Here is a 26,752-nt window from a genome sequence, read left to right on the forward strand (position 1 = left end):
GCAGTGAATTAATTCCTTGTTTTGTTCTGCTTATGTGTATGGCTTCTGCTTTCCCTATTAAACTGTCTTTACCTCAACCCACAAGTTTTCTAGCTTTTACCCTTCTGATTCTCTCCCTGATCCAACTGGTGGGGGAGTGAGCGAGTGGCTGTGTGGGCCTTGGTTGCCAGCTGCAGTTAAACCACAACACGTGCAAATCAGGTAACTGAAATACACCAATTCGAGAATTTTAAACTTGTATTTGTTCATATTTTTGCAGGATATAGGTGATGTTCTATAGCTTCTGTACTAAATCCAACACCTTGAACTTAATGTGCCGTGTTCCTTTAAACTCCTCTTCAACAGATCAAAGCATCTGATAGTCAACAGACATGCTTTAGGAAAGCCATAAGAACTAAGTACAAGACAGTATTAAATCATTTGTTATCCGTGTGCCTCTAGAGAGGCTACTGCAGATTTGAAAACTTGTCCTACCACAGTTACACCGAAATGGGATTAAGCCTTTAACTCCCATTTTGTTTCAATTATCACTACATTTGGCAACTGAGCCACAGTCAAGGTAACAAAATGAAGGGCTTTGGATCTCACTCTCCCTGGTTGTATCATCCTTGAATTTTCATGGCAAGCTGAAAATAATTGAGTGGGCAGGTGACTACTGCCCCACAAGTCAGTGCAGATGTGGCACGGCACACTCTCCCCACCCATGTCAACTGGGGCAGCATGATTAAAGCTAGCAATTAAGAGTACAAAACAATTAGTCTTCCTGACGTCATCCTAGCCTCAGACTGTGAGACCTTCCTTTCACCCTGCCTCTGCCTCACTGTTTTCTTCCAACTGCTTCCCAGGCTTCATCTTATGACAGCTTCAATGTAAAGTAACACAAGGCCAGAATCATCAAAAATGCTACATATTTTAAAGTATGAATACTTGCTCCACCTGCAACAAGGAATACCCAGTTCTAGCAGGTAAAAGTCTGGATAAGCACTAAAGCAGTATGCTTGGTTCTGCCCTGCTGCAATGGAAAAAAAAAAAGCTGGAAACCTTTGAAGATTCCTTTTAACTTGTGTGACTGGCTGGTCCCAAAGGCAGGGATACAGCTGACTTCGAAAAGTATGGCCACAAAAGTGAGAGTTAACCTATGAGGCTGAATTTAAAGACCTACCCCACATTTTACATCCTTCTCCTCTTCATGCATGGAAGAGAAGCTGACTTGTTAACTAGAGTTAAATCAAGACTTTTAGAAACCTCAGCCTATCAATCACAACCAGTAAAAAATGTTTTAGGTTTGAAGTTTACTGGAACGAGTATGTAGAGACAAGATGATTTTGTTCTTTGTTGGTACCTAGCAGCCCTGTGGAGTTTATTGGTTGCAATGCTGTCTACTGAGCAACATGCTGTATCCGCTTTCTTTATTCTCTAGTTTTTCTACTTTAGATTTTGGGACAGAAGCTATATCTTATAATGGCTCTATATAATTACTTAAATCCAATTTCCAATCTTTACCAGGGATGTAACGAGGAACTATTAATAATATTTAGAGCAGCATTAATCTATCCCTGCCCTTTTACTTGAATGGTAACAGGAACTATACCATCAGGGAAATAAATTTAAGACAATTTGAATTTTGAGAGAAACATCAGAACAAGAGCTTGGGATCTGCATTGCTGCAACAGCTTGTGTCTGTGGGAATTCCCACGGGTACCAGGAAAACAGGAAAAGGTGGGATGATGGGCCTACTCACAGTCTAGTAACGTAAAATACACACACAGGACATCACAGGACTCATACCCAGATGCTGAGCAAGTGCTTCAGTAAAAGTGACTTCAACACAAACTAAAAAAGGGTAAAGTCAAACCTAAGTTTAGGCATCTTGCCTGATAAATACAAAAATGGAATATACTCTACCCCACTAACACCCTTAAAAAGCATTTTCACATTCTTCAATGGCAGTCAGGCTGGATCAGGAATTAACTTCTTGCACTAGGCGTCAGATGCCAATGATACTTTACTTCGTTACAAAACCTCTAATAAAAACTCAAAATGCTCAATACGTAATTGATACTGACTAACAAAACCAAGTTTAGTCATGGTCCTCTACAAAAAACCCAAGGCTCTGCTCTGTGTGGCTTCATTGTTTTGCCACTGCAAACTCATCTATCTCTTGGAATAATTAACACACTCCATAAAGAGTACCATTCTCACTAAACTATAAAATTAGCCAGAGGAATCTCTGAACCTTCAGAAGGGAACTTCTTTTTGGAATTAACTGAATTGACTATGCTTTAAATTAAAAACAAACTAAGAACTAATTTTTCAATTCTGAATGAAACTGAAACCTTTACAGTGACAGCTATATCTTTAAAAGTTTTCACTAAAATCACACGATAATATCCTGAGGAAAACTAAAGCTACTTTTTTCCCTCTCAACAATATCAGTTTGCAGCTCAACAACACAAGGGTGGAGGAGGAAATTCCTTTATTCTCACCTTCCCCCCCCAAAAAAAAAGTTCCTTTTCAGTAAGCTTTAGTACAATGAGTTTGTCATCAATTGTTTGCAGGAAACATCTCACATTTTTTTCTTCTATGCAGTGAGTTTGATCGCAGCAGGTCGACTTAAGCTTATAAAAGAAAAAAGCAAATGAGAGGTAAAAGCTACAATCACATAAAAAATCATAAATGCCACTAATCTCAGTAAAAGTACCCACATAATGCTCTCAGAAGATCCAAGCAATTATAACTACATTTGTTTGTAGTGATAACACAAGACCAAAGCAATTTAAAAGTGAGAAAAGGCATATGTGACTCCATCAAATAACAACAAAAGTAGCGAGTAGCAACAGCTTACTCCATCCTGCAAGAACGACAAATTTACCACCACAAGGAAGAAGAAAATAACAGCACATGGGCAGCATTCTCACTGTAAGCTGGGACTAACAGGGATTCATAAATATCTTTTTAATTTTGGTTGTTAAAAGGGTGCTGTGAATAAACCGCTTGGCCTGCAGCAACATTACTGCAATTGGCAAGAGCAAGAATTTAACAGCAAAAATTAAACATTTACTCTTGCTAATTTCTTTGAGAGGTTTTCACTGCTGAAAAGATATTTCTGAATCTGCTTTCTGATGCTTCTTCTCCTGGTAACTTCCACTGATAGGGAAAAAGCCAATTGCTGCTCCTGCTTGGAAAGCTCTGATCTTTCTCTGAAATAATCAATGGTAACACAGTCATACCGATCTGTTCGAAAAGGTAATATTCTAGAAAGAAACAGAAAGGCCTGGATGATCTCTGCTTTTTGGTTGTTTAAATCAACCTCTGAAGATGATTTTGACAGGTGGCATCCTGAGGCCTTCCTCTGCCAAAGCCAGGGTGCTGCTCCTGGTACACCCTTTGGTAAGGGGAAGCAGCACTGTGGGAGGAGACCAGAAGTAAGGTCAAGCCCTCAAGGTCTCCTCCTGGCTTCCTGTTCTGGATGAGTGTTATGCATGCCATGTATACCTATCTCATGTTGAAAATGCAGATGCAGGAGCAAAGTGATACCAGGTAATTGCATCCCAGGAAGGCCTTAGTAAATGTAGGCAGGATCTCAGGAGCAAAAATACAGTTCAGTTAAGCTGTCCAAGGTACAGTGTGAACACCTCTATGGTGAATCAGACTGAAGGACTGTCATGGTGACAAGGGTCAAAATCTTTTTCTCTGCCACACTACCTTATCAGTTTTAACTCTCCAGCAGTATGGACACTCCAGCATAACTCCAGCAGTTATGGACACTCACTGGGGTACAGCTGCAGCAGAACTTCGTTCAGCTGCTAAGGTACTCGCGGGTGCTCCTACCACTGCTGTCACATACCATGCTGCTTTTTAAACACACAGCTTATATGAGCAAGAAACTGCCAGTAACAGCTGAACACTCAGAGAGCTTCCCTGAAAAAAATCACTCAACCTTCCTCTCCACCTCACACAAATCAAACAGTGACCAGAGCTGGGAAGGTTTAGGATATGTATGCTTTACTCTTATTTAGGCTCTTGACACCCAGTCCCAGAAAACACTTAAAAAAGAAACTCGTATACACCAAAAGAACAGAAGCAAGACAAGAAATAGGTTAAAGGTGGTGGGAGGGGAACAAGAGACTGGGAATGCTGGCACTCAGGAAGCAAAAGGGAGACAGACATTGCAAAGGCAACCCAGACTGGAAAATACACTGGTGCAAGAGCTGCTTGCTCCTGCTGAACAAGGGTGTGAGCCAACACCATTGCCCTGGCCAAACTGACTTCCTTGGTCAGTCCTCTGACAGAGTTGCCTGCTCCAGGGGAATGATGTTACTTGCCACCTCCTTCCCATCACAGATTCAGGAGAACTAGGACCCTGCCCTGCCATGCCTAGGAGAGTTATTTTTTGTTGTTATCTTTCTAACAGCCAAACCAAAGAAACTCTGGCAACATTGTCACAGACTGCAGGAAATACTGAGAGAGACTAATAACATATTTCTCTGTTTATCTGTGTTTGTTTGCAAAGACAAAAATCACAGGATCTTCTGCCAAACCATAACCAAGAGCATTACTGAAAATTTGGGCCTTGGGTTTGAAGGTTTTGCTGTTCTGGAGGAGGAGTAGCGTATATCAGAGCTTTTCAGGGAAGGGTATAAACCTTAGCATTTGAACAGGAACAACAAAGGCCCCAGAGAAGTTATTCTTTCAGACTCATCTGATCTTTACAATACACTCTAAATATTTTTGTTAGTTTTTAACTCTGCAGCCCAGGAAATGTTTTAAAACTTTAAAGAAAAAAAAATTACCATTAACAAGCCAAAACTTGTTATCAGTGAAGTTGCTCTATAGTTAAGCAAGACAGGGTTCTATTCATTCCCTAGGGCTTCCTGTAAGCTGAAGGAGAGAAAAAATTGGTTTCAGTCTCATGAGACTTTTTTTCCTATCATATATGGTAAGCTTCATATCAAGCCCACACAGTCCAAGTAAATATGAATTTACTAGAAAAAATAAACTTCAAATACTGTTATACAGCATGACTTACCGATGTCCAGCAACAAAACAGACACACAAAATCTGTTTCACCAAACCAATGCTAACTGTATCACCCAGCATCTAGTCCCAAACGCGAAATGCAACAGAGCAGCAGAGATCTGTTTCCATACTGCCCAGCTACTTAGAATGCCCAAAGTCCTGTCTGACTAGGAGGAACATGAAAAATTTTGTCATCATGATCATCCACAATGGATCTCCTTTGTTGCTGGAGCCCACCACCATGTTGATGAATGAAACCATCAAGTCACTATAAAATCTCAGCATCATGCCTAGCAAAGTGAAGCTCTCCTGCTGTGAAACCGAGTCCCCTTCTCTTCTTTAAAAAATCCACATATCCCGTCTCAAACTTGTATTTGCCACAACAGGAACTGCAAGCCCTGTCTCATTTTTTTATTTCTCCTCCCCCCTTTTGTCTCCAAAGGAAATAGAGTATTCATTCCAGCATCTAGAAAGAAGATTTAACTGGTATTATGCATTTCCCAACACAGCTGCACTCTGGCTGACTCCCGATGCCAGTGGGATGCTGGGCAAAGGACCCATGTGCATACAGGCCTTTTAACTATGAAGTAAGTCTCTATTCATAAAATACGACCAGCCCATTGTGCCCTGCTGGTATACTCCTACTTAGCTCACAGGTCCTGGTCACCTAAGAATGCATAGTCAAAGAGCTGGCAAAGTATCCATAGAGGTAACTTGGCATTTTGGTGTTCAGATGTTCACTGTTCACTTCCCCAGTCTGGACCAGAAGATGCAAACTCTCAAAAAGAAAGTGTGAGCAGTGACCCCTGATCTGATGTTTCACACTTTTTTCCACAGAAGTATCAGCATTTGCAGAGTGGAGCACTGAAGAACCAATTCCTCCCACAAAACTGAGAGGGGAGCTCGACCTGGGCCCAACCCTTCTGTTCTCCAGAAATCATGCACTGCAACATGAGTGCTGTCCATGTGCCACAGACCTATCATGAAGAAAAAGGTGGCACATGTGACATTGGCAGAAGTGCTTTAGTCTTTAATTACCTTAGATTCACTGCATCTTCAGATGAATACTTCTGGCCAATGCAACTTGGCCCCAGTTTTAAATGCTATCTGGCTCTCGACTTAATGAATACTGACATAAATCACCTTCTCTCCCTCTCTTTCTTCCACATTACCCACTATTTTTTAGTAGAAACTGAGCAGTTGATGTGACAAGACTTTTTTTATTTTTCTTTTCTTTTTTGCAGCTGGGGTGCTTACCAGTGCCTAACCAGACACACCCACACATGCTACCATCTGCACCTGCAGGATCCCAGTTTTATTCTTCATTCCACAGAAACATGTCCCAGAGGCATGGGAAGAGGAATGCCTAAAAAATACCACATACATGCTCCTCTGCCCTCAGGCATCTACACCCCAGGGAGTTAGTGATCAGTTGTTAATACCCCCTTGGAGTGTCTCTCTAGGAAGTCCCTTTTTTGACTGTTCACACTTGCCAAGAACTTAGGGTGTTGGCTTGATTTCCCTTCAGAAAGCTTGGATAATACAGAGCACGTAAGAGAACAGTCCTATCATCCTCTTCTTCCAGAAAGAAAACACGTTTCCAGCGGGAGATGGTTTAACACAAACCCTATCCAACTCGTCACAGCGAAGTCACGTCCTTTACCCAGGCCAGCAGGATACACTGACTTGCCAGAGTCAACAAGAACAGTAGGCAAGACATGCCTGAGAGCTGAACTTCTGAGTTTCCCACATATCTCACAAGAAGCAGAGAAGAATTAGGCAATTCTGCTGTTGAACTGTTGCAGCTACACAGATGAAACCTCTGAATAATGGAGAGGCCTGGGGAATGAATGATAAGCAGAACAGCTTAAAAACTTTTTATTCGGAGCAGAAGGCATTTGATGACATCTGACAAAAAGACATGAGCAAGAAATGCCCTTACAAGAAACACTGATTCTACTGCAGGTTCTTTTCAGCACAGTTGATTCTGAAAGACTGGTTTAGTTTCGCTCAATCACTAAACACTATGTGGGATCCAACTGTGATGCTGACCAGCAGCACCCATCCCCAAGAAACCAGAAAAAGCTCTGTGCAATTATCTGCCACTCAGTGCTAAATTCTGGGGAGTACTAATAGTGCTAATAGTGTCACAAACTGGTTCCAGGCCTGCCTAAATATGCCAGTAGCTGTTGTCCACTTTCCAGCGACAATTCCAAAAGTGATTTTTTTCCCCCAAGGCTGATGCTCCTAGAAATTTCAAGATTACCTGAGCTCCCCACTGCTATCTCTAAATTAATTAGATGGAAAATGATTTTTCGAGAAGTTTAAGGGCTTAAAATATATCCTGGTAAAAAAAGTCAACTAATTAAAAGGTATTTTTAATTTAAAGTGAGAACTATTCCCTAGAAATGCATCAATATGCTTTCTGAGCTGCAGTACCATGCCACTTCTGTTCTCACTAACCAAGTTGATAAACACATTTTATACATTACAATGAACATAAACTTGGGCCTTACAAATATATCACTCCAGAAAGCCAAACAGGCAACAGGATAGGGGTGTTGAGAGTGCCCATCCAAAACGCTGTTAAAAAAGGTCTTATTTTTAGAAACTGAATGGGCACTTCTTCAGTCTATGCTGGCTCCTTTTTTAAAGCATTTGATGTGGAACAATCCTAATGCCAAAGAACTCCAATTCCAAAGTCTGGCTGCTGCTCTGCTTCCTCAGAGCTGCTGTTCACCAGCTATTCAGAGGAGACTCAGATGGACTTGAGAATCAGTGAGGAAGAACAAGCTTTCATTGGCAAGAAGATACGTAAAGGAAGCTAATATGTCTCTGTTTGACATTTTTAAATTAAACAAAGTCAGGAATTGAACCAGAACAGTATAAGTGAAAGTAAAGGTTATAAGCAGGCCAAAGATAGTGATGGAAAGCATCATGGAAACTGGGAACATTAAATGGATGCATGAAAGGACAGGCTCAGGCATGTATCATATGAAACTACAACGTCTAAAGCAGCTTATTCTGTGCTACTCTTCAGATTGGACTAAATGATCAAAATGGCTAGTTTGAATAAGCCCATTTTCAGTGATATACTGAACCGGTGTGTTCATAGAAAAATACAGAATTGCCATAAATAGTTTTACAGTCAATGATCTTAAGGGTCTTTTCCAACCCAAATGAATCTACAAAAATACACAGATAAAGGGAAAAGTCAGACCACAGCTTGGGTTCAATTTTTCTTTTCAATGATCCACCAGCAGCAGGAGCAAGGAATAATGAAGGACTGGATCAGGCTCACTGCTCTGCCAAGCACAGCCAAGCCATGCCAGAACAATGCTGCTGGGAACATGCCCTGTTGTGTTACACACTGTGAACAGTTGAAACAAGAGAGTGTTGAGACCTGAACATGTTTGAACTCTTGTGGTTGCATATCCTCCTCACACACCTGGTCCTCCAGATTTTCCTTGATACTTTGGCCACAGTCCCTCTCTCCGTGGTGAGAGCAAGCTGTGCCAGTCAAACACATCTTGAAAACACAGAGACAGCGGGAACATCAAACCACGGCACAAACCACAACAGTCTGTTCACCTTGCATGTACTTTAATTGTTTTAAAATCAGGTTAAGTGATTTTGTGGGTTTATTGATAGTAGTTCCTATACCAACATGTGGGTTCTCAAGAGTATTGCCAGCAAAAACCTCTTCTTGCACTCACTCTTGGGGCAGGGTAGCAGTTAATAGGGAACTCTAAAATTGGAAATAAATGACCTATTTCTGAGGAAAGTTGATAGAATAATATTTAAAGATTTGAGATTGGCTTCACATTGTCTTTCTAACAAAGCTACAGGAGCACTGCAATACATTCCTGATAGAACAAAATTAGCGAGGTAAAAGATCTGTACAAAAACTGCTGGTTAAATCTCACCTACTTTCACAAAAATAATTTTTTCTTCTTTAATTGTGTGAAAACTGCACGCTTTATTAATAGATTTATACTGATTTAATTAATTTGCCAGTAGAGTTTGGTGCATGATGCTAATACACACGTACATTTCAGTGGGTTCCTATTTTTGGTCTGTCATTTTCCTAAAGCCTGCTCAAGAAAAGTAATCTAAAAAAAAAAAAAAAGGAAACTTCTTAAAAGTGAAGCTTTTCCAAAGATGGGTGGATCTGTGTTGTGTATTAACAGTCCTATTAAGGAATTATTCTCAATTGGCACTACTAAACTTGCCCCATATTTAACGAGACACAAAAATAGGGCATGTATACAGATGGAGCTGTATTTTTCTCTGGAGTGCTGGGGAAAAAAATGGCTGCTATTAAGCTCAACTCAAACAATGCTGGTGTCACTGTTCCAGACAATTGCTGGATTTAATGATTAAAAAATAGCATCTCTGATGTCAAGCATCGGTTCCTGAGAAGAACTGTTATGAAGGAAGCTGCATATGTCTTCATGTGCATTTGCATTTGCACTCAGGCCCAGCCAACAGTCACACTTAGTTACTCGGTGATTGAAGCAGTGGGGTTTGTGGTTTTGGTGGCAATTATTTGTTTCCTTGCTTGGTTTTGTTTGCTTGTTTGTTTTGGTGTGTGTGTGTGTGTGTGTGTCTGCGTGTGCACGCACATGCGCGCATGTGTGTGTTTAAGACAGTCCAATTCTAATGTATCGCCAATTTAAAGATATTTTGCAATTACCACAGCAAAAGACAGTTTTTTGCGCTGCTTTGTTAAAGTGGTACAGTTTAGCTGCTGGAGAGGGAATAAATGAGATAGATATGAGCCACATTTCCCTGCACCCGCTACACCCTTAAAAAGTTTTCCTGATTCATGCATAAATTATATGAACAGATGGTATATAAAGCAACACAAAAAATGTAGAATAAAGCTGGTAAAACAAGAAGCACCCTTCTCTTCCAAAGTACATACAGTAATGTGAATTAAGCAATTTATACACCGGAAATTCTCTGCTCTTTTTCCTTTTTAACACCAGAAAAATAGGAGAATAGGAAAATTATGATGCGCAGAGCCACAAAAGAAATCAGTGGAATCAACAGATTCTGGAAAAAAAAAATCCAGATCTTTAGAAGTACCCTTTCCCCCTGGATCATGGTTCATCTCTTTAGTCAATTAGACAAAGTTGGAAAGAAAGTTCCAAAATGAACAGGATATGCTTTTGTGATTCCGTAGCACATACTAAGGTTTTCCCTAGCACTTGTGCAGGTCTTTTAAAGTAATATTCCTAACCGTTCTGAAGATGTATATATGTTTTGAAGGGAATTTGATCCCTTTTAAATGCAATATTAAAACTATCACTTTTGCAGTACATTGCATCTAAGTCTCACACTAAGCAATGCAAGGCTTGAGTCTTGTTACACTTAAGTATTTTAACAACACATCTGAGGAATTACTCTACAGATACAGTTTTGCTTTCTCCTGTAGATCCAGTATCTCACTGTCATCAAATAAACAAAACTGAACTCTGAACTCTCATTAAGTATAAACTTAAGTCAAATGATCTTCTTTTAAAGTTAAGGCTGGCATGATTTACAGTTGTAATGGGTTACTGAAGATTTACAGTTGTAATGGATTACTGAAGATTGTTCATCACCAAAAATAAACCCACAATTTGTATTGCTAACCCAGAATTTTAATATGAAAAATGTATCCTCTTTTTTGTTAGTTTTGTCATAATACCAGAACAACCAAGAACTGTGAATGTGATTATTTGCAAAATAAGCTTCCAGTAACAGCTGAAATCACAGTTTCATCACACTGTGTTTAAGTAAAAATTGTAAAAAAGCCCTAAAGATCTTCCAGTGTAGAGAAGAAAAAAAGAAGAAACAAGAGTTCTGTTTTACAGGTGGAAAACTTTTGCACTGAGGATTTAGACTTACTTTTCAGTATGGAGTGAGATACATTTATGGTCTCCTGAAATTACTGTGAGCAATGCATATTTTTTAAAGCTTTGTACACATTTCAATACTGATTTACCAGGACTCTCACCTGATGACAGAAAACAATATTGGAAGGCCTCTGAGATGCCACTGTAGTCAACATCTAGACTCCCGGTTTCTTTAAAAACAACACTAGGTTTCTTTAAAAAAAACAGTCTTCCCAATCTGAGATGACTGACTCTCTAGAAAAACCTTTCACATTTCCTGGAACATAAGAACAGTTAATGTTACCAATTCCAACTGGACATATCTCATTTTCAGGTGGTTGAGATGGAAACCACCTCTAACTGACCTACCCTAGGAGAGAGGAAGACTGTAAGGTTTTTGGTTCCTCACTGAAGATCAAACCACATAATCATTCTCCAGTCCTCCTCCATCAAGCTGTACTGTGAAATACATTCTTAGCAGCAGAAAAATCCCAGATAGGAAAGTTCACAGAGTATGGACCTTGCTCAACTATATTCATCTTGACATAAGTAATTAATATTTATGCTTCTCAAGGATGAAACAGGCTGATTCGGAATACCTACTTACTGGAGCAATGCAAGCCAAGGTCTTACTATTAGTTAAGCAGACATAACTTAAAATTTTGGACATGGCAGAAGAAAATGAGCACCATTTGGCATATGGCTCAAAGAAAACTACATAAATTATAGATATAACTGCATTTGCTGGCATTCGTTCAGTGCTGCTGCTATATTTGAAAATTAAACTTGATTTTATAGAGCTGTATTCTAGCAGTCTAGGTCAGCAGTCAATTAAAGAAGACCCCTTACAGGACAAATGCAATACTCAGGTAAGCCAGTATCATCATAAATAAACAGTCCAACTTCCCCCCCCCCCCCATAATCTGAATGCCAAATTATTCCATACCAACTTCAATGAATTGCTTCTAGTGGGTGGGAGTATTGGAAAGGACTTTTCCTCAATGAATTAGGAGTCCAGAATTTCCCAGGGAAGCTTCATTAAGTTTTGGCATTGAAAAAAACACAAACCATCAGCCTAAAAACAGGAGGCAAGCAATGAGAAGTTGTATGAAAAGCAACATAGAATTTAAGATGGACTTTAGGCAGCCAGGACAGAGGGTGCACATGCGAACCAAGAGTTCCTTCAGCAGAGACTGCTAGGAGAGACAATTGCCAAAACTTCATTTTTTAAAGGGGGTGAGGGGAAGACAGAGAGACCATTTTGGCAGTCTTTACAATCCTCTTTATCCCACAACTGTAAATGTAGTAATGGCTGGTCAGTTGAAGTCAGAACTGTCTGAGAATCATTACAGCAGCACATCAACAAGAGGAAAATCACACTGTGAATAGTAATAATAGGGACGGTTCTAGATGTTGCATTATGTAGCTCTTCTTGCCTTGCTATAAATGGAGTATCAATAGCAGTTGCTAAATCAGCAGGTGTTTCCAGTAGCAAAAGTGAATTTTGCAGTTTAGACATGACAAACCAGGTACGAATTAAATTATGATCAAAACTATATACCAGACTGCTTGGGATTCTGCTGGGTGTACTTTTCATGCTCTAAGTCATACGATCCTGTATTCTTCACTTAGCCAAAACTCTGGCTGAAGTCAACAGGAGTTTTGAGTAATTTAAAAGGACTGCACACACCCCTCCATACAGAAGCTGCACATCCACTGGGAAGGGAAATAACCATCAGTTGCCACAAAAGCTATGTCTTCCTGGCACTGTTGTAAGATATCTATAAATATGGCTTAATTTACTTAAGAGCTCACCTGGGACCTGTACTCTTTGGACAGTCACTGGAAAAATAATGCAATAAACCAATGTATCAGTTGTCTAAAGCCAGTATCTGTGTGTCACATTTTAAATTTGTGAAACCTCACTTTGGCAGAGGCCATAGCAGGGCTACAAATGGACTGGCATTCAGATGTAAAATGAAGATAAATCGATTAAAAACACTCAATATTGACTGGTCAGAAATACTTACAATGAATATATTTCAATGAACACAATTTCAGCTATAACTTCAACCCTCTGCTGTTTGCAAAGACATAAAAGCTATGATTTAAAATACATGAAATAACTTGCATTTTTAAGGAAAAAAAGAAGTTGTGCACTACAAGAGATACTGATGTTTATATATACACCTTCCTTGGGTTCCTGAGGCTGCTGAGACCAGAAAATGTAATTGTGAAAGTTAAATAAATCCCTGCCAGATAGGCAAAACCTCTGCAAAACACTTACACAGCATGAATACAAATTGACATACCAGAGCTATGAGACAATGCTAGAATCAGAGAATACCACTACAACATTAAACTGTTAATCACCGCTCATAATAAAACAACACGTTTATTCCATTGGTAAAATCACAACTGGAGAATATGCCCTATGTCTTCTAACATTAAGCTGGTACTTACTGCCCTAATGTACATCATCTAGGAGCTGACGGGCAATTCATCTTAAGATAAAAACCAAACTTCAGTATGATGACTGCTCTTTATGGCTAATGACTAGTGTTATCACAAACTCAGACGCTGATACCCACAATAGCTGCCTGCCTGCCCACCTCAGTAATAATTTCAATAACTTTTTTGGAAGAGACGTCAGTGTTTGAGAAGTTTTGAGGACCACTGCAGTGGCCTTAAGCAGAGATCCAATAAAAAAGAAATAAAATATTTAAAACTCATGCATTGCTGTTACTGAGTAATTTAAAAATAGAAATGCTTGGAACAAAGATACAGGAGATTTTCGGTTCGCAAGGGGGAGTCCAGCAAAAATTGAGATGGCCATGAGAAAAAAACATACTGATTAAAAAATAATTACGTCACAGGTCTCAGGATCCCGCCGAACCCCCTCCACGCCCCCCCTCCATCCTCCCAGCCCGGCCGCCTCCCGCGCACAGCGGCGACCCCCGGGAGGGCGGCAAAGACCCCCCGCAGCCCCGGACCGCGGCCGGGCGGGGTCAGAGCCGCCCCTCCACCTGCGGACACCGGGGGGATGCCCGCACAGACCCGGCTCTCCGTACCCGGCCCCTCCGCTCCGTCCAGCACCTCCCGGCGGCTCCTCCCGCCCCAGGGGGGTGTGCACACGCGGGGGCTCCCGCGGGCGCGAGGCTGGCGGGAACAGCTCCCGGGGCTGGCAGTGCCAAGGGCAGGAATCTCCCCCTCCAGCATCCCCTCTTCCCTCCCGGCTCTTCCTTTCCCTTCCGCGCATCTGCATTCTCCCTTCCTCTCCTTCTCTCCCCCTCCCCGCGTTTCCATCTTCCCTCCTCGCCTTTCCCCTGCCCCTCGTGGCATCTCTGCCAACAGCCCACCCCGCCTCGCGTTGCCTGTCCCCCTCTCCCGTCTCCCGCCCGCAACCCGCCGAGGGCCAACTTGCCAGAGCCGCAGCCACCGTCGCCTCCCTTCCCTCGGCACTGGGAGCCGCGCTCGCACACACACATACAGGACACACAGACAGACGGGCAGACAGACGGCCGCACAGACACGCGCATCCTCGCGCACGGAGGTACCTATCCAAATCGCTCCCGCTCCTCCAGCTCGCAGCGTGCGCTGCCAGCTCCGCGCGCAGCCCCGGCACGTCGGGTCCCCCTTTCTCCTCCTCCTCTTCCTCCTCCTCTTCCTCCTCCCCCTCTTCCCTCCCCGCCCGCCCCCTTCGCCGACGCCAAAAGAGGGGGGCAAAGCCGCCGCCCGCCTCGTCCCGCCCCGCCTCGTCGCGTCCCGTCCGTGCCGTCTCGTCCCGCCCGTCCCGTCCCGCGGGGCGATGCGCTCCCCGCGGAGGCTCCGCGGCCGCCCCCGCGCCCCCCGCCCGCCGCGCTCGGGTTACCCTGCGGCTCCAGCCCTCTCCTGTTACGGATGCCCGCGGCGGGCGGGAGGGGAGGGAGCCGAGTCCGGGGGGGCCGAGCCCCGGCGGGAAGGGAAGGAACGCGGCCTCCGGAGAGTGCGCTGGGCGGGAGCTTCACGACTCTGGCAGCTCCGGGGGTTTCCAAACGGCGGGTTTCGGAGTGGGGTTTTTTTGTTTGCTTTTGGTTTGATCTCCCCCCTCCCGACCCCCCCCCCCCCCCCATCTCCTTATTGGTGTGGTTTGACAGCTTTTTTTTTTTTGGCTTTTTTTTTTTTTTTTAATAGGTAGTGGGGCTGCCGTGGGCTTCTTCAATGTCCTCTGGAAACCAAATATGCTTGCAAGGATTCCCATTGCCATCCTTCCTGTGAAGGAGCTCTGCCTTTTATTTTTGGTTTCAAACGGACTTAATAGTTATCTCCTCAGCTCCTGTGCTGGAGATGAGGAACAGCTAACCCTCTCTGCTCATCGGTTTGCAGACCTCCACTGTAATCATTTTACATCATTACTTTTCCTGGCTGAAGGGTTGTAGGTTGCTCATGGGGAGGCCTTTGTCCCTAGACTGTTCTGTACCTCCTATCATCCTCGATGCCCTGTTGAGCATGCTCCTCATCTAATAGCTCTTAATTTGAGTTTAAGAAATATACAGTATTTAAGATATGAGCAAACCATGCATTCATCCAGTAGCACAATGATGTTTTTTCTTGACAACATTTTATGAGGAACTTTTGGGCACAGGAGGTGATGTTTTTGTGGAACTGAGAGTTATCATACTGTGAGTTTACTCATGCCATCTCAGAGCCAGCCATTTTTAATGACTTGTTTCTCCATGTGCATTATTTCACATTTACCTATACTGCATTTCTTATGCTGCCCATTCAATTTCATAGTGTCATTTCCTTATGTAATTCATCAAAATCTTTCCCCTCTTAGTTCTGATAAATGAATACCGCTGATGAACTTTGATATTTGACTCCATTCCCAGGTAAGGTATGAGAACATTGAACAGCACACCTTGCAGCACTGACCTTTGCAGAACTCCACACTATCCAGCATCTCCCTCCATTGTGAGAACTGGTGATTTATTCCTGTACTTTGAATTTTATCTTCTAAGCAATTACTGAGCTGTACCAGGGCTTTCCCTCTTGTTGTTACTGCTTAGTCTCCTTAAAAGCCTTTGTCAAGAATCCTTTAGAAACCTGGTCTGATATGGAAATTAGGTCACCCTTATCCACACTTTTGTTGACCCTTTCAGAGACCTCCAAGAGGTTTGTTTAAGGCAGGACTTTACAGAAGCAGTGTTGTCTCAGATAGATTGCATAAATCCAGGTGTCCTTTAGCTCTAACCCAATTAGCATCTCTGTGTTTGGACAGTACAGTAATGAGGTTTGCAAACCTCTAGCTCTCCACATTCTATATTGAAGTTTAGGATCAGATTTTTTATCCTCCACTCTTCAGGTGCCAGTGTTTTAAATGGGATGTTACGTGCTGCTATTGATAATTTAGCTGCTACATTCTCTGGTGAGATGATCCTCACACAGATGCTCACACAGAGGCACATTGCTACCTGAATGCTGTGGTGGTGAAAAAGTCATATAATAAAACCTAATGACAGAAGGAAACTGAGGCATACATAGATAACTGCAGACCTGTAAGCTGGTGCTATTAATGTAAGTAAGCAGCTTTCCTAATAATCAACCAGATGTGACCAGGACCCTCTTTGCAAATACATGTGTCTGAAAGCACTCGAGTATGGTACAGATAAAACTCCACCAAGGTCTTTGACACAGGAAATTGTGCCATTCTATCTATTGGCATCCATCTGTTTTCTCTCTTTGATACTTTTTTGTAAATCCTCTGAATCAAGGATGGGCTTTTTTTAAGCATATTTTTTACTTGCCAAGAGCATGGGGCACAGGAAGGAGGAAGGGAGACCAGTTCTGAACAGAGGTGTTTAAGCTGCACTATCTAGGAATGTTCCCAGGAATGTCTGCAATTCAGTTTCCTCCCCACAGACAGGACTCCTACCTTTTGTCCTTCTAGGATACGGTACAGGACACAGGGCAGGACACAGGCTAGACCCACAGTACCTCCCCATTCAGCCTGTTTGCAGAGAGCAGGCAGGAAAGGTGCAGCAAAGGAAAGGTGCACCTGTGCATGGGCAGGCATCACTGCTTGTGCCCTGCCCTGCAGCTGTAAGAGTCTGTACTCCCACAGATATGCCATCCAAATGGCAATGTGGGGCTGTGGAGGAGAGAGAGAGGAAGAGGAGTATGGGGGGTAGCATCCCTTTCATATGTTTCACAGGTCTGACCATGTTTGTTTTTAGAAACTTCAGCTGCTAGAAACAAAATAAGCCAGAAGGGAAAGCAGAAGGGAAAGAAGGAAATAAGTCTTTTTTACTTGTGAAAACCTTCAGAACCATGCAAAAAGGTCCTCTCCAGGCCTCAGAATCATAATTAAAATAAGCATAGTCCAGTCTCATGCTTTCTAAAGGCCTGAAGTTTTGGAGACTGGCAAAACTGGACTGTGGAGAAAAATCTATGGTGCTCATAGCAACAAATGATGTTATACTGCCAAAGGGGGAATTTCAGAGCTGCTTTTCTTGGGTTCACACCCCTCTTTTGTTCCAACAATTACCTTCTGTCCCTTTCCTGCTTACTGGCCTCATACAGGATTGTACTGAACTGTGTGACAGTTCAGTGACACAGATTTTCTTCCATTGGATAAAGCAATATCACAAATGAGACTGATACCCTTCCAATATTTTTTCTTTTCCATATGAGAGGGATGCATTTACTTAGTTTTTATTAGGTAGCACTAGTCTGATATACCAGAGAGGAAATCAAATGTGAATTCACTCTGTGTATTTTAGTGAGTTTGCTTATTGCTTCTAATATATATTTTCAGTGGTTTCAACAGCAGAAGAAAATCATGGATAAAAGTTTGTTTTAAAGATGCAGTTTGTTAATGCTCTGTAATTTTTTTACAGCATTGCAGAGAGCTTCAGGTAGGGGGAAAGAGGAATTATCTTTGCCAGAGTACAGCCTTCCCTTATTTTTACTGTGAAGTTAAAAAACTTTTACCTAAATAATGAATTGCAAGATTAGTTGGTATTGTCCTAAAAACTCTGAAAGAAGGAAGAGTATAAAAATAGCTGCATTAACCCAATATTTGTCAAGAAAAAATGGTTATTTTTAATACTCAAATGACAGTTCCTCACCTGTTATTCTATTTCAGGCCTGCTTTGTGTGCCTGTGAACTGAAGAGGTATTATCCCCAGTATTACATCATTTCTCCTCCAGTGACTGACCAATTTACATCTCAACACTGTGCTGAACATGTAGGAAAAATTGACAAAAACAGATCCTGAGATTAGTGTGACGTCTCAGAAAACCTCAAGGAAATGCGACTGCATATCTGAACTTCTGCTTGCAGGGGACTGCAAAACTGAGGATGTTTTTATACTTTTGAGCCTGTGGACGTGAGACTGAAGTCAATGGTAACGGCAGACGCTCAACATCTCTGAAAACTGGGCCACGTGCTTATGTGAGACCCTGTTATTATACAAAAAGGCTCTTATTTCTACTCTTTTTATCTCTGCCATATAAGCTGACCTAGTTTACAATCTGCCTCTGTACAGATGTGTGCACTTCCATGGGCAGAAAGAGGGCAGAACCATTGCCAACAAAGAGTGCCTGGAGTTAGGAAGGGGAAGAGACACAGGGTGGCTCAGGATGGGGAGATAAAGAGAAGGAAATGAAAGACAAAGATGTTTGGAGGAGAGGAGAGAGGAATAAGGAGAGAAAAAAGGGAAGCTGTATCCATATCTGCTGCTCCTGCTTTATGCAGGAGACAGGAGCTACTCAGAGTCTTTGCTTTGGGAGCTTGTCAGTATGTGGGAGCCTGGTTACAGTGAGGCAGATTTTTTTATTGTTATGCAGTGAACCTTCAAATGGAGAATAATTCAAAGGGGATACCGCTTCCTATTGAAAATTCTTTCAGGTTGCTGTTTTACAGCCCAGCACACTATTCTTGTTCTCTATGAACTCCCAAAAATGCTGAGAGCAATGCAGAATAAAGGGAAAGAAAATACTGTGGTAATGATGCTGAATATGCCAGGCACTTCTACAACATTTATAAAATGAAATGCAGCCCTGAAAGGTGATGCCTGATATGGTAGACTCCACACTGAATTTACTGAATATGAAAAATGAGTTTTGCTTGGGATGCAGATTTTTAAGTGTGTTAGAAGGCTGTCAGAAATTTAGTGATTAGATTAATTTTCTTGTGATTCTGGTTATTTCTCTGACTGCAGAATAACATGCAGATGAGCTGAATGAGGGAATGCACCAGCTGGTAATAATGTGTGTGAGAAGAAAATGGTACTTCAGTGTATTCTCTGTGCATTTATAAAGCTAATAAATGCAGAGATCCATCAGTCAGTTAGCAGAAGAGCCGTAGAAAGTTTGGAGGTCACATTCATAAATGCTTTATATTCAGTGCAGGGATGAAATGTTGTGAATTACAGAGGCAGGGAGCTGGTGGTAGAGAACTGACTGGAGATCTCTGTTCTATTCCTGGTGTTACTGGTGACTCCTGATGCAAGTGAAGGCAAGTCAGTTTCCCTTATTTATCTGTATGAGTTGAAGAATTTTAGGACAGGGACTACCTGTTAGTGGGAGGACCTCAGCTGTGGTAATATGAACAGTTCATACATAATATGAACTTTAAAATTCTTTTCTGAAGTTATTCACCTGACTAACAGGCACATTTACACACGTCTATTATGTGGTAGAATACCTTGGCAAGATCTCTATCAGCAACTAGCTACATGAGTAATCTCATTGACTTAATGTGACTCCTTGAGTGAGTCATGTTTTAGTACTGCTTCATAAACTGTTTTAGTCATCACTGGCTTACAAACTATGTGCGTAGCCCTGCCAGGACTTACCACGCAGTGTAGTGTGTTTTACTGCAAGCAATTCTGTCACAGGAGTAATACCCAGTAGTAACTGTGTAATCTACACCCACATTAAGAAGTTACTCTGTTCTGCAATTGCAAAACCAGCCGAGTTTCACTGGCATCATGTTATCTTTGATTCATACAAACTGTTAGTGCCCCTTCACAAGAAATTCAAAGAAGTATTCAGTACCTGTGATATGGTAAGGAAAAAAATCTATTTTATCACAACATGCAGGGGTACCACTGCAGAACTGACTCATGGCTCTCCCTCCTTCTGGAAAATGCAGTCGTTCCAAATCTGGAGCTGTAAGTTTTCACTTAAAGTTCTTTACAGTCTTATTTCAGCTAATGTTTCTGCTTTGATTACTCCTACCTTATCTTTGTCTCTTTGTATCCCCTTCCACAATAGCCCCTGTTTCTTTCCTCTGTTGTGGGCTTTATGACTCCTTTCAGTCTGCTCCTTTTCCTAAGCGGAGGAAAAAAAAATCCCATTCAGTAGAATCCCTCTTTTATTCTACAAACCCCTCTTTCAAGTCATCAATAACATCAACATAAGGCAGTCCTGAGAGATGGCTTGCCCATGTCCAGCTTGCCTGATTGAGCCTGATCTTCCCCAGGGGCAGGAAGTGTATCTCTATATATTTTTTGAATTACTGTGTACATAGGAAGAGCCATATAAATATAGCACTACTTGTTACTACAGCATTGCATATTCAATATTTATATCAACTGCTGGGGCAAAATAATCACAGACTACAGTACTTCAACAATTATGTACAGTTGCATATTGTTCCTCCAACTGAACAGGCATAGCAAAAAAGATTTAAAGAGCAGTCATTATTTTAGAAATAGGGAACCTCTGTAACTGTTCTGTACAATATTTGAATAGCATATTCTCACAAAGAGCATTTGTTTGTGAACTAAAGGGCTTGATCCAAAGCCCACTGGAGACTCTTCCAATGCATTCAATGAGCTTTGGATTAAGTCCTTCCTGAGGAAAAGATGCAGGGTTTTATTCACTACTATTGGAACAATAAAAATGACAAGACAAAGAATAAAGTTGTCTGCAGAGAATAAAGCACTGTTGTCCTGCAACAACTTAAATACATTAGGCTCTATAGTTAAATGAAAGTCCTGTAGAGTTAGTCAAATTGTTTGTGCAGCTGATTCACAAAATATACAGTCCAGAAATGTTAAGTATCCACGTATAAACACACAAACGCAGCGTATTTCACGGAGTATTCAACTTTGTAGTGTTTGCAAGGACTGAGTTATACACATAACTACAAATTCTAGTTGCTCAAGCAAACATAATGCAGAAATACTTTGTTGCCATTAATCTTCAAAATTGTGATGGAAGAAAGAACTGGAATTTTTTTAATGCCATAGCTCTTAGATGGTTCTGAAGTGTTTGCTGAGACCTCAACTAGAAACAGGCTTTCCTTTAGATAAACTTCCTTTAGTAAGTTTATCTCATTTAACATAGTGATTTCTGATCTGGCCCATGATGTTATCAAAATGCAAGCAATAATGAGTGTTAAGGTGCAGAGACATTTGCCCCTCCAGGAAAAACTGGGGCCAGAGTCACCCCAAGATAAAGAGTCAGATAAGGAGATAACTCTGGGAGACACAGGAGAGTAGACTGAAGTAAAAGTGGCAGCAAATGAGAACAATTAGCAGAAACTGAGCTGGGTGGGAACCTGGGACTTGCAGCAGAGACAAAATAAGAAGGGAATCTGAGGCTTTCAAGAGGCCTTTGTAGATCTTATGAAGAGATCTAGTTGTAGAGAAAGAGTGAAAGCTATGTTTTTGAAACACCTGCATGGATTTATGTAGAAAGTAGAAACTGGGAAAGAAGCCTGGGTTAAAACAGGTTGCAGTCCTAGCAAAAAAGACCCTCATAATGAATATGTGGAGAGGCAGATGGAATTTGAAAGAACTGAGGAACTGGCAGAGTCTGGGGCAAGAAAGTATGATGAGCAGAAAAGGATGTAATACAAAACTTTTATACCAGGAAAGACAACAGAGAATGAAAACCTGACAACTAATACTACACAAGGCTACTTCTGTAACTATTAAAAATATACCATTTAAACTTTACCTGCTCATATTGAAATGTTCAAAATGTTTTCAGCTCCCCACTAGCAGCCTCAGAAACAAGTCAGTCTTCTTAAATTCTGTGCATTCAATTACTAGGCAAAAGCAATACGTTCCTTGCTCCAGTTCCAAGAATTAACTAAATGTAGAAAGGCACATTTATCATGCCATCTTTTCCTGGAGCTTTGCTGCAGATATGCTCTGACAATAATGGAGAAGAGAAATCTTTCTGCCTTTGCTTTTACTTCCCTGATGGGGAACACTATCAGCCCACAGTGACTGAAATCCCTACTACATAGAACAGCAGGACCCTCTTGCCATACTCCTAACATTTTCATCTTTATGCAGCTACAGCCTTAATGAATGGTCCTGCAAATTCTTGATACCTTCCAGTACCTTTGCTGATTGAAGTACAAATCTTCAGCAGTTAAGCTGCCTTCTCAACACATTCTGCCAAGCTTTCCTTATACTCAGGGCTGGATGCTTCTTCCTCCTGGCACTATTGCAATGGTGTTAAATTCCACAGCTGGAAAGTGTCATCTGCTACAGGGTGGATAGCAACACTAGAAATGATTGAGAATACCAAGACTACCTGAAGGTTCTCAGAAAGTCTGAGACAAGTGGATAATATTTCAAAGAAGAGGATAATAATTTCAAAGAAGAAATTCTTTGTCTCATGACAGATAGTGTGTATTTTTCTTCTCAAATAACAGTACCACATTTTCCTAAAGATGTGCCTCTTTCTTGAATTAGAAACGGAACAGGCACAATGACCAAACCCATGGCCAGCATGAAGGACTGGCTGTCCCTGCAGTAAGCTGAGATCTTAGCTTCACTACATTTTCTGATCATCAGAAGTGCAATCAGGCAAAATAAAACTGTGATAAGACAATACGAGAAGCTGATAATAGGTCTGCTGATTAAATATACACAGTATTCTATATGGAAATCCAGCTCTGCACTGCAAAACTGCTGTGCTTTTTAATGTCTAACTAACATGCTGTTGGAGAAGGCAATCTTATTTTCTTTGAGTATGGAGGTAGGGGGGCATGTCTTACACAGGTGCCAAAGCTTGACAGTCTTGTTACTTTGCTTTGACAGTTTCCATACAGATTCACAGAAATAAAATTACAATGCCAGAGATCAAACGTAATGTCTCCTATCACTTTGAATGACTGACGACTCTCTAGTTTCCCTGACCAATGTTGCTTGCCTCCATCATGATACAAAGATGCACTTGAGAGGAATTAGAGGAAATAATTGGAAATGAACTCTTAGCTGTGTGCTGTGACATGCGGTACAGTGGCTCAGATGAATCCTCCTCTCTGTCACCCAGCCCAGCTCTGCTGACTTCAGCACAAGGTGAACTTCAGCCAGGACCAGGGATTGAGAGTGCATCCTGGGAAAGCAGTGATGAGAGCTGGCAGGAGACAACTGGGGAAAGCATCAGCTGCAGAAAATAAACTACTTTGCTCTTTGAAGTTGCCTTGTACCTTGCCTTGGTGTTTTACTGCATACTATGTCTGAGTTTCAGCAGCACCCCTTCATGGCTGGCATAATGGCAAGATATGTCTGAAACTGCCTGAAGGGTCAGGAAGAAGGGGATATAAAGCCATGCAGGCTTACACTTCAAAAGATGACCAGGAACTTTTAGTGTCTGGCCTCACAATCTTCAGATACATATACTGTGCAGAAAGAGCATTTCCATTGTAAACTGATCCAGAATGCTCAAAATATCAAAGCCTCTGTCATTTTGAGTTATCTGTAAGGTTTTCATCCATAACATATTTATGGTAGCAGGATGAGAAGGAGGATGAGGGGAAGGGGTGTATCCTGGATCTGCTTGATTTATTTTTTGTTTGTTTGTTTGTTTGTTTTTGAGCAGATGCACAGTGAAGTAAATGAATCTTTCCAGAAATTTCTGAACTCAACGAGGTTCTTTGGTGGTATAATATTTCATAACACCAATGAAAAAACAAAGTTCTATATCTCTGATAAAACACAACAGCAAAATACTAGCATTCTTTTCACTGCAAGACAAATTCTTTCAGCCTACTGCTGATCTTTTTGTGGTCCTAAAGGTTTTGTTGAAATTAGAAGTTGTTCACCAAGATAATTTCTCAACCTCTTGTACAGCAGTATTGCAGAAAAGCCAAATGGTGTATATGTACATCTTCTTCCTTGTTACCAGTCAGCAGCATTGATGGTGGAAAAATAAAGACAACCAGCTGCAGTTTATGCTACTCCTACACACATACACTTTTTTTTTTGAGCAAAAGCTGCAAGAATGGCTCAGTAATAAAGTACATGGTGTTCTGAACCTGCACTCTAAAAAGACCTGCGGGCATAACAGGATGTGTTTTAAATGCAACAATGAAGAAGCAGCATTTTACTGTTTAGAAAAAAAGCAAGAAACATAAAAAACCTCTCCAAGATCTCTCATAAACTTTGTCTTGTCCAGCAATAGGTCCAGTTCGGCCAGTTCTGAACATGTTACATGGAGTGGCTCTTTTGTATGACCACGTTCTTCCCTTCTTGTGAGGGGGAATGTTGCAAGTGTAACATTTGTTTACTGATCCATATCCTGTCTTCACTGGTCATGAATGTCATTACCTATTAGATGTAAGAATTTTCTATGCTTTATTAAAAGCTACACAAATTACCATTGACTTGAACCGGACAATCAAGAGCATAGCCAGGACCTAAGTGTACCTTGTTGTTTCTTTGTTTGTTAAAGTTGAGAGGAACTTTACGATGGCCTAGATCTCCCCTTGGAGTAAGTAGGATATTGAAAATAACAGAGATTGAGGAATTCTCTTTCCTGTTTCTGTGAACTGAAAATCTACTTTCTCTTGACTTTATCTAAAGAATATTGCAACTAAGTCTGCGTATTTTCAGAGTTGATCTAAAATTGATAGTTTTCTTATATGAAAATAGCATTGCCTGTTTGACATTTTAGCAATAGAAAGGAAAATAATTTTGGATTTGTCTCTCTTGACAAATGCAAGCTTAGAAGAGTTTAAATCCAGCTGCTCCATATAGCCTTTGCCTCAAACATCAGGATCATCCCTTTCACAAATTGTTATCATGTTATTAAAGAAAATTTCAGCTCTTTGTCATCTGCTATCCATGCAGGTAAGGATACTCTCATGGACTTTATTGACCTTCCTGTGCTAGCACTTTGCTGATTCTGCTCACACTGCATTAGTGGCAGCACTGAGTCAGCCTCCCTCTTACAAAATTCTGTCATTAAACTTCCTCCCTCAGCAGGGGGTCTTTATTAAAAAAAGGAGACCTCTATTTTAAAACCAAGGAGGAAACAATGCTAAGTCAGATTTTGTTCTGCGTGATGTTACACTCCCATGCATTGGAAATACTGTGTTATTAAAACAAATTGCATTCCACATTTTTCCCCCCTCTTCCTTAAGTATGACCTTAACTTAAGCCAGAGAAAGTTACAGGCTGATTAAACTCTCAGAGATTTCCCAGCAGCCCTGGAGGTCCTTCTTGCGATACAGAACTGCCACGAAGTGATACTACATTGAGCAGGCACTGATAGAAACCAGGGCAAAACATCTGGGAATGCCTGTGCAAGTTCATGCTCCAGCTGCAATCAGAATGATTTAAATATCTGATTTAACCATAACATGAATGTTCCATTTTGACTTCTTTGCATTATCAATTTGAAGCTTACTTTTATTGCTTGTATTGTAAATTGTTTCCCTAAGGAAAGGTAGATTCTTATTGACTGGTATCCCCAGGGCCATATTAATTTGCTGCTTTATATAGATTTAACTTTCAATTTGGTCATTCTTTTTGATAGCCAAGAGTGTGAAATTTTGTGCTATGTTGTCCATTCTAAACTGTTAACCACATGTAGTCAGATTCATATTTGTTATTACCAGATCTGTTTTGTTTTGGTATTTTTTAAATCTCATCTTATTTCAGCCCCTTTGGGATTTTATCAGCACTTAAATAAAACCTGGATTTTGAGAAAATTAATTTTTTTCTTAACAACTAAAAGAAAAAAAGTTAATAGTATAAGAAAAATCAAAATATGGGTTTGTTTACATTTTCGTCATAAATAAAAAGAATTTTGCAGATGCTGGTTTTAGCTGATTATTCACCATGGCCTTTAAGATCTTAAAGCTAGCTGGTGTGAGGTTCTCAAACCAGTTTTTGCTCATAGACCAGAAGAAGAAATACACTTGCTGCATTTTTATCTTTAAATGTTTCTCTAAACAAAGGGTTAGTTATTGGGCTAAAATTAGCTAACTGTAATTAAAAACAAAACAAAACAACAAAAAACAACTCTACTTTTATAGCAGATGTATGAAATATGCTTCATCAGTCTGATCTGAACCTGTTTAACAGCCTTGTTTGCTATTTTAATTTAATTTAAAGTGTGAAAGATTAAAATAAATTTAGGCAGTAATATGGGCTACTTATATTCAAGTTTGCATCTTTATTTTAAAATGTCCAATCTATGATAAAAAGTTTTTGGAGAGGCCTCTAGTTTTCAGCATGGTCGTTTTTGTCTTCAGACAAAAGCTGCTTAATGTTCAGCAATATCAGCCACCCTGAAGATGAATGTCTTGGCCCTGCAGGAATTCACTTGCCTATTCTCTGCCTTTCCATTCTCAGTATCTTGCTGACAAATTCTTTTGCTGCTGTTAAAAACACATGGCTGCACGTGATCACAGTGGGAATGACACAGAAACAGGAGTATTTCCATCATGGCTTTGCCAGCAAAACAGTGTTTTTCCACGTGCCACCCAACCACACCAGGTTACCAGGTGAGGGCTACGCTTCTCAAATACTTGCCCTCCTCATGCAGACCAGCCGCTTGAACAGAGCTGTCCAGCAGATGAAAGGAGGTGGGGTAGCAGTAATTGCAGAGGG

The 26,752-nt window shown here is 41.1% G+C and overlaps 1 protein-coding gene across 7 annotated transcripts in view; it reads right to left on the reverse strand.

Moving 5' to 3' along the window:
• The window catches only part of PALM2AKAP2 (PALM2 and AKAP2 fusion), a 264,728-nt gene that overhangs the window by 80,688 nt on the left and 157,288 nt on the right, over positions 1 to 26,752 (reverse strand). For 2 of the 7 annotated variants that reach the window (XM_051789324.1, XM_051789323.1), the window contains one exon: positions 20,127 to 20,219. The exons of 2 other annotated variants lie outside the window; for them this stretch is intronic. In XM_051789324.1, coding sequence (XP_051645284.1) covers positions 20,127 to 20,219 — 93 coding nt within the window. 3 more of the 7 variants (XM_051789330.1, XM_051789328.1, XM_051789329.1) reach the window with 3 other exon arrangements.

This window comes from Manacus candei, unplaced genomic scaffold (assembly GCF_025592945.1).
Source record: "Manacus candei isolate 608988 ecotype Guabito, Panama unplaced genomic scaffold, ASM2559294v1 h1tg000027l, whole genome shotgun sequence".
NCBI classification, from domain to species: Eukaryota; Metazoa; Chordata; class Aves; order Passeriformes; family Pipridae; genus Manacus; species Manacus candei.